The 9,331-nt window shown below is 33.8% G+C and overlaps 1 protein-coding gene across 1 annotated transcript in view; it reads right to left on the reverse strand.

Annotated features, from left to right (window-relative positions):
* The window catches only part of LOC140754583 (hemicentin-1), a 31,173-nt gene extending 25,613 nt beyond the window's left edge, over positions 1 to 5,560 (reverse strand). The window contains exons 1-10 of the mRNA XM_073089625.1: positions 5,363 to 5,560; positions 4,769 to 4,891; positions 4,431 to 4,520; positions 3,486 to 3,626; positions 2,890 to 3,055; positions 2,176 to 2,360; positions 1,561 to 1,633; positions 1,340 to 1,368; positions 966 to 1,081; positions 383 to 504 (exon numbers count right to left, since the gene is read on the reverse strand). Coding sequence (XP_072945726.1) covers positions 383 to 504; positions 966 to 1,081; positions 1,340 to 1,368; positions 1,561 to 1,633; positions 2,176 to 2,360; positions 2,890 to 3,055; positions 3,486 to 3,626; positions 4,431 to 4,520; positions 4,769 to 4,891; positions 5,363 to 5,500 — 1,183 coding nt within the window. The 5' untranslated portion in view covers positions 5,501 to 5,560. The remainder of the gene's footprint in view (positions 1 to 382; positions 505 to 965; positions 1,082 to 1,339; positions 1,369 to 1,560; positions 1,634 to 2,175; positions 2,361 to 2,889; positions 3,056 to 3,485; positions 3,627 to 4,430; positions 4,521 to 4,768; positions 4,892 to 5,362) is intronic.
* Between the last annotated feature and the right edge of the window lie 3,771 nt (positions 5,561 to 9,331).

Consider the following 9,331-nt stretch of genomic DNA (forward strand, 5'->3'; position numbering starts at 1 on the left):
ATTTATAGTTAAGCAGAATTTGTTAAGTTTCAATGTTTGGTGTGAACGAATTAATGAATTTGTTTATTTGTAAAAGCATGAGTTTATAGAGTTGACAATTTATACATTATGGCATTCGACATACCCTAACGCTTGAATCACTATCCAAATTTTTTGTGAACTCATTACAATGTATAAGTAGGTACTTTTATATTACACGATAAAAAATATGTTCTAAAGTTACAAATGACTGTGAGCTTGGTTTTTAATTAAATCAAAATGTTTACAAATGACAAAACATTAGACAGCTACAGCAACGTATGTAAGTACTTATGTATTTATCCCTATAATTTAAGTCCTCTTTTATTTATTTGGTAACTGTCCAAAGCCAATAATAACTAACCAATAAGCTCTACCGCCGTGGCAGACTCGCTGCGGCCCGCGACGTTCTTCGCGATGCAATGATATGTACCCACATGTGACTCCCCCATGTCCTCTATCACATAATCGAGCGTAGAGCTCTGTCTGCAACATTATAAATATGAAATTATAAATGCGAGAGTGAGTTTGTTTCTTTCTTTGTTTGCTATGCTTTTACACCTTAACTAAATAACCGTATGTCATGAAGTTATGTACAAACGTTTATCATTATACGGATTTATGAGAGTATTATTAATTAATTCATCATCACATGCTTAGTGAAGAAACTCATGGTGAAGGACAGCACACGATCCAATTGGAATAACAATCGTCCATAATAGATCGCGATACATTATATTCTCATAGAAAGTCATTTAATAAATCTCATATAATATATTTTTTATATATTAATATTAATAGATGGCATGACTTTCGCCTACACCGTGTGCCGCCACGCCCACAACTTTTTTGAACCGCCACATTAGATATTAAAAAAATCACTTTACTTAATTTTATTACAAATTATTTTAACCTTTTTTAACGCGTTAAATCTTATAAATACTTACAAACTATTAACTGGGTCCTGTACAGGCACTTTATCCTTGGTCCACATAGCCGTTATAGGCACCAGACTCTCCACTCCGCAGGTCAACACCACGCGTTCGTGATTTCGGGCTTGCACCTAAAATAATTTTGAATCAAACTTATTACAATACTAAATAACTTTATGAACACATCAGTGTACTGGAAAATAGTCTTATAAGTGCATATGTACAACTCTGCATAAATAAATTATATTACAGTATTTTTTATTTTAGAATGCCGGCCATTTTCTTGGCTTGTTTTTGTTAAGATATTTGTCATAAACAAAACAGGTATTCGATGGAAACACTTCCGTGAGTCCATGTCTGAAGTTCTCTGAAGTGACGAAGTAGCTTACCTTTTGCGGGGTCATGATGTATGGGGCATCTAAAAATAACAAACACATATACATTAAATTTGAATAATAATAATGTCTTATATTGTCTTGATGAACATTTTAAGACCCTTAAACCACGCCTTCAAGTGGGTACTTCTAAATTATCTTCAATATATTCAAGAACATTGAATGAATGATTTTTTATTGAGATTTTTAAAAAAATATTTAATTTCCATACAAACCGGGAGTTTTCGGTTGAACTGCAATAGAGGCAATCCGCCGGAACTCTTGCCCGCGTTCATCATGACCATTTATCTAAAAAATATGTATTTAACAGTGTAGTGTATTAGTAAGTACCCTCATAATTACACACTAAACATAGATACGAGTACTAGTATGACGTGCGGTAGTGGTGCGCATCTGGCGACATCGAGTTAGCTGTCAGTTGGTTTGGTCACTCTTAATATGGACGTCGTGCGGGTAGGACAGTAGTGAACCGATTTGTATTATATTTGTACTAACCGAACCAGTACAAACAGCTTTAGTGACTTTGAAATGTTTACAATAATATAAATAAATGCTACAATTTTTACAATAATATAAATAAATGTATGAAACCTACAAGGACCTTATCGTCATCTGATCTTATGATCCTTCACCGTTTAAGCAAGTGATAATTACTTTCTAATACGCATATACCTTTGAAAAATCACAGGTGCTTGCCTGAGGTTTGAAGGTCAGATACACGAATGAGAGACCGTCAGATCTACCACTGCTATCTACTACTAATTTAATTTCATTAAAATACAAAATACATCGAAAGTAATTTATAAAAAAGGTCAAATTTATGTACTCACGGCTATATAAAAGAAGTCATCAGGTGGTACAAACGCATGCGTTAAGTATATTTTCTTCTTGCCGTCCACTTCTTTCAGCGGCACTTCGAAGATAGTCTTCCCTTCCAAATTGAGTATCTCTGCGAAGTCGATCTTCACCGGTATATCAGCATCGGACAAGGATATCATCATGTTGTTGTATGTTCCTAGAATTAGTAAGATTAAACAATAAATCCAAAACTTATGTGAATTAGAGAGCTATTTCTTTATAGTATAGGAATAGCAGACGAGTATGCAGTCCACCTGATGGTAAGTGGCTACTACCGCCCATCTGTAATTACATCTGTAATTTCTCTGAGGCTCAACTCCGGCGGCACCAGTGCCATGCCTATATATGCCGCATAACAGCAGCGTCAAGCGTTGCTGTGTTCTGGTTTGAAGGGTGTGGTAAGCTGGTCAGAGAGACATACTTTTCCGAGGCGCCCCATCTTAGTCCTCAGGGGTAGCGGTGCATCTGTGGCCGACCTCTAATCTATCCATATCTAATCCTCTAATCCTATCTAAGGTTGACTACAGATGTCCATGGGCGGAAGTAGGCACTTACCATCAGGTGGACTGGATGCTCGTTTGCTACTCCTATAAAAGAAAGGTTGCCATCAAATCCATAGTGCCTCTGAAAACTACTAAGGTACCAATGTTCTGTCACCTGGAAAATGTTATCACCTACGACAGTACCTTGCAAGGGTCGGTAGCTTGTCTCGGCCATAGATCCGGGGGTGAGTACGGAGAAGCCGTGGCTGAAGGTGAGGTTGGACAGCCCCACCACCTTCACGGAGTAGTCTTGCTCGCTACCCACCGTGATGCTCCAGTTGCCAGGCTCGGGGTCTAACACTTTCACGATCTAAGGATTTATTTTAGAAAAATAACCAATAGAGCACTTATATACGTCTATATTTTAAGTAGATTAACAAACTGATTTTATGGTTTTGACGTCATAGAGGATATGATTGATGATGATTATGGTTTGTAACTTAGATGTACTAGTAATATTACATATTTTAAATCATGATCAAAATTTATATTTTCCTGTGAAGTCTTTATTAATTTTTTCCCAAATGCATTGTTGTATTAATGTATTGTCGAGCATGTAAATTGAACTACTGCTATACAATGATCTTATTAACACATAAATTTGGTTTATTGAAAGAGATTTCCTTCTGAAATTAGCAGTGAGCAAAGCTATTTGTAAGCCAAACTTTATTTTATACAATGTTTTACTAATTATACCTGCATAACATTGTATATTAAATCAAACAATACAATAAACTGACCATAATTTCGGATAAGTCGAGAGTTTTGACCAGCTTGGGTGGTCCAGTGAGCCGCACGCCGCTGGGGTCCACCACCTCTATCTGCGGCCTCGCTCCCGAAACAGACACCGTTACTTCGCCGATCATCTTGTCCACTTTTATCTGCAACATAGATTAGTAAAGATTACACACAATTAAAAATTGTCACTGTCATCTAATCGTATTTTCGTGTTTGAAAAATATTTAAAAAATATAGTTTTTAGATCATTTACGAATAAAACGATATTTCTCCGCACTTTTTCTTCGATTCCGTGTTTTTGCACTACTTGTCGGCATTGTTCCGCGTAAATTACACCATGACAGCCATTAAATGGCTGTCAGAATTGTCTGCCGTTTAAGCCATTTCATGGCTTCCTTCAATTACAAGGGGGTGAAATATCTATACTTATCTATGATCTGCAAATGTATAAACGCACCTTAAAAATATCCCTTTAAAATTAGATTTCTATAATAGAAGTAGTATGCAGTTCACCCGATGTGATGTGGCCACTACCGCTTTGAGACATCTGTGATCGTCTCTAAGATAACAATTCTAGCTGCCATCAATCTCATATACATTATAACTCTTCAGGAATAGTTAAGGTTAATTAAGGGTATGTTAAGTTATAGAATTTCTTGCAAAATAGATCCAAAAACGATCAAAACTAAACTACTGACCACAGCGCTAGACGGATGTTATGAAGCAGAATAAATGCTCACCAACTATAGCTTTGAAGGCCAGTATATTGAAGTTTTCTGTAGACTAATCACATATATAGCGGAGACTGATGATCGTCTTAGTAGATACTTACTTAGATTATTGAAGGTCGCGCTGAAGAAAGGCGAACTATCAATCCCGAAAGTTCTACCATCCAAATACATATATACAATAAAATTGTAACTTATATTACAGTAATTATAGCTTACCCCTTGAGTGTAATTGTATCCGGCGGGTCTGACTGCTGAAGCCAAATTCACTGTGCGTCCTTTTATTGAACTTCTTACAAAATCCAGAACCTGCATTTTCAACTCTTTTTATACTTTAGGCATACTTAAATTTTGACTTTCATTTCACTAATAAAACTGAACTACTTATAGAACTAGTTTATTTTATTACATTATTCATAATTTCAAAGTAGTAAAATTTTCATACAATTTTTGACACAAATTGAACGGATACAGAACATAAATCTGATAACGAACATAATATTTTTAGGCAAACAGGGTACACATATCATAACTAAATAACGTTACCGGTTACTCACCATATGAACATTCGTTTTATTCAAGTTAAACACCTGGCCAGAGCTGGCTGATGCTATTTGCTGGTACACCTTGTAGGAAGGCTTGTGTAAATCATTGCAGTGACCTGTGAGCACGAATACCACCTGGAAAAACCATAGATTATCATTTACTTAAAAGTATTAAAGAAAAAAATGTTGGTCCTTCGAACTGGATAAATCTTGAAAATCCGAAATCTCTGGATAATATCAATCAATCATCCTAAATTGTATAATCTGATTATCATTTGCGTCCTCTCTGAATAGTCGACTCCATATAACTAAATACAAAATAAAGTTACGAAGAGTTAACAAAATTAAAATTAAATGTAATAACAACACATTGTAAGATCCATTTCACATAATTTCCTTTAATATTTCCCAAGTGCCGCAATCTTTAAGATTTACACTTTATTTTATGAATAAAACTTTTTAAAATGTATATATTAGAACAATTACTTTGTATTAATTTGATCAATTTATATAACAGGAGCTAATTTTATGTAAAGACCGGAATGTCACACTTTTATTCTATAGCAAACCGTGCCAATGTCTATCTGTGAAACAAAACATACCAACCTGACTCTGTTTCCTCTGTATCATATCCAGCACCTTCGTCACCTTTTTGTGGTCAGACGCAGTGGCATCCGTAAACACGTATAAATAGGACTTAGGCCTGCTCACGTTCAGAGCTAATAAGATGCCTCCTAAAGACATCTCCGGGCAGTCGTTCCCTCCATACACTTTTATAACGTCCAACGCAGCTTTGAACACGCGTTTGTCCTTTGTCACTGTCGCTGGGCCGACACCTGTGTGGACGGCACAGACTGCTTTACACCTTCAGATTCAGAGTAATATTTCTACGTATTTTCTTTATGCGAAAACGGCACTGCCACCTCATAATGTTTTTTTTTACAACAGCAGTGTTACGTGCTGCAATATGCATGGTTGAAGGTAAAGGAGGAATTAAAGGCATTGTCAAACAGTAATAACAATAACATACAACAGAGTTGTAACCTCTGTGGCAGCCTAAGTAGAGATGGCACTCTAACCCTTTCTGAGCTTGATTACAGAAATTCAGTGCGGTAGTTACCCTTTCCAATTGGATGCATGATTATTTGTTACTACATCATAAAATTAATTGTGATTATCAGCACATTCTAACAGACGATAACTTTGATATTAAATAATATTTATACAATTAAAGTTGTTTATAAATAAATATGTAATAACATCACTTGTAAGGAAGGACACTTCCTATTTACAAATATAAGTACATACATAACAACACATACATACTTAAGGTCAATAACGAGTAGAAGTTGATAGTATCTATTCAAAAACAATACTACTTACTTACTTTACTAGAAGATTACTACAATATCAAATGAATAAAGATAAGATTCTCCGCTAAGCTAAGATGCCGCTCGACTCAAATACCTATAGGAGCATCTAAAATAAATGGTAATGATTTTCATCTTGTAACACATGAAATGATTATAAAAAAATGCGATCATATTTCGTTAGGTGTAAATATAATTTGACGTGACGATATAATTACTTTTTTTTTATTAAGTTAAATAGTTATGAACATGAATTTACACACTTGAATTCTATCAGGAATCGACTACCGCGTCCTCTTTGTTAGTTCGATTACAGAACTGAAATTTTTGAAACTTTGAAATCTTGGAAAATAGTGCCTACTCATTTATTATCAGATTGATTGAATTCTAGTTTGGTACTTTTATGATAAAAAAATCAAATTACCTGGATCATGGAACGGAACGAACACAAAATCGGCGATGACATTACTCTCCTCCAGCGCAGTGTTCATTATCATCTCCGCGCTCTCCCTCAACTGCCGTAAATCATTGTACATGGACATTGTGGTATCGAAAACGAACACCAAGCTACTCTTCCCATCATCAGGATCCACCAAATTTGCTTTAGTCAAATTAGCTGATTGTATCACTTCAAAACCAATTGTTAAACGCGCGAAAATTAAATATAATAGTACTGATAAAAACATTTTTAATTACCGTGACGGTCACATTTGCGGAACTAGGAATATAGTACTAGGTTCGTACACACACTGATTGAAAAGTTATTCCTTAGAGCGCTTATCGGAAACCTTTTGAACTCATAATCAATATGGGTTAGAACTGTTTAGAACGTACACCAAGTAGCAAAATAGACTGCTAACAGATAATATTTTTATGCGGATAAATCGTCTTGGTGGTGGCTGAATCGGCTCAGCTGAGAATAAGCTCTACCGAGGAAAACACTAAAAAAATAGGTACACATCTTTTTAAAATACATTCATCCACTACTATTGACGATGACGCAATAAAATGACCTTAATGTGAAACGCAAAACGTTCCAGGGTAGACCCCCGCCAAGTTGACATTGAAATGATAAAAAAAAACAAAATAAATAAGTTTATCTTTCTTTGTTTTGGATGCTACTGGGATGTTTGCTCTTCAGATGTCCACGATACACGGAATCAATGATAACATGCAATTAACAGTGGGTTGCTTTAGTTATTTCTTAAATATACCTTTCAGATTATATGTATACCTAATTACGCCTCTCATTTGGAGTTTATTAAATTACATTGCATGGTTTGAAATTATTTGTCTACGCACGGTGTTGTAAAGGGTTCAGTATACGTCTTCTGATAAAACGAAATATTTCTACACTCACTAAAATATATTAAAATATGTATTCTAATTTGAGATATTTTTTTAGACTTCAAAAAAGGAGGAGGCACAGGAGGACGTCATGTTCGGCTGTATTTTTTACAATTATTATATTTATTTTAGACTAGAAACTCCATAAATAATTTTACAATTATAATTATACAATTATTTATGGAATTTCGAGTCGAGTCGAGGTATGTTGATTATAAACAAAATAAGGCAATTTTTCACTGTAGAAAATGAATAAAGTAAAGCAAAAATTAAACTACTTTTTTCTCACGGAACGCTAATCGCACTTGACATATTTTTATATCTCTAAACATTTTTTTTAATAAATAACATTTTGCTCTTGGCCGATTTAACTTTATCTTTAGAGTTTGCGAATGAATAAGATATCTGTTTTAAAAATTATACCATCTACTACTTGCAATTAAGCTTTTAATAATTCTTGTTATGTATATGTCAATTTAAATTTTAGTGCCTTTTAGTATAGGCACTAAAATTTAAATACTTAATTTAATTACGAAATTACTGCAATATCTAACAGTAAGTTAATACACTAGGTCCCTTTTTTCCTATCGTTGTCATTTATCATTACTTCCTAGAAAATAATCTATATAAAGGACACTCCTAATACAGGTGCGTTTTTTTTTCAAAATGAATTCGGTCGATACACGGCCAGGTAAATACATCTTTTGAAATGTAATTTTAAAATACATTTAATTCATAAATTTAAAAATTCGCCTTGCATAATAAATATAAAAATAAAATGAAAATTACACTTTAAAAATAAAATCTTTATTAATTAAATTCACGCATTTTCATCGTTTGATGACACTTCTTACTTACACGAAAAAACAATACAACTATTTTCCAAAAATTGCTCAAAATTGATCTCAAAAGTATTAATATGTAATGGCCTGGACAATTTTTAAATTTGCTTACAAATAATTATATTAAGCTCTGTATTTTAGGGGTCGTACATAGCTTACGTCATAAAAAAATAGCTTTTAAATTTTTTTATCTATCGTATGGTTGACAAATTTATAACAACTCTTGTCCTGACGTAACACATTTGAAGATTTCATAGTTTAAAATTATTTTTAATATACATTAAAAATAGCAAGCGTTCATACAGTTCACTTGATGATAAGTGGACAATGCAGAAATTCTTAATCAATTCCATATAGAACAGGTGTTCTACCTGAAGCCGACCAGGGATCTGCCACTCCTTAGGACTAATATGGTCGCCGCAGATATACAAAAATCAGCCGGCTTCCACCAAAACGCAAGATTTTTTTCACGTAAATAGGTGTAGATTATCTTGGGTCTACGTGTTTGCCTTTGTCTCTTAATACCAACGAACCTTGGAATACTATGTCCAAAACATTAATTATTTTTACTGAGATATAACGTCACAAGTTGATATCCTCTTCTGACGTCATATCATTTTACCGACCTCTTAAAATATGACGTAATCCATATACGACCCCTTTACATCTATCTATACTATTAGTTTTCAATGACACCAACTTTATTACAATAGTTGACCTCTAGAGATAAGTTTTTATGAATAGAAAATATTATATTAGTAGGTAGGTATTTGATTGTTACTTAACAATATAGGACCAACAAATATCAGAAGTTGATTATTTTTGTCTATCCCAAAATATCAAGATTTTTTAATTGCAATATGAAAAAAAATATACATCTTTACAAATACAATGATGTAAGTGTAAATGTGGCAAATTTGGTAACCTCGTTTATGAATAAATAAGGTAAATATTTTTAAATAATCAGCGTTATCTATTTTCTAGGTATTTTGGCCACGAGTAATGAGCAAAAGATT

The sequence above is a fragment of the Epargyreus clarus genome, unplaced genomic scaffold (assembly GCF_041222505.1).
Source record: "Epargyreus clarus isolate Ecla_fem2 unplaced genomic scaffold, WU_Ecla_fem_2.2 ptg000029l, whole genome shotgun sequence".
Lineage (NCBI taxonomy): Eukaryota > Metazoa > Arthropoda > Insecta > Lepidoptera > Hesperiidae > Epargyreus > Epargyreus clarus.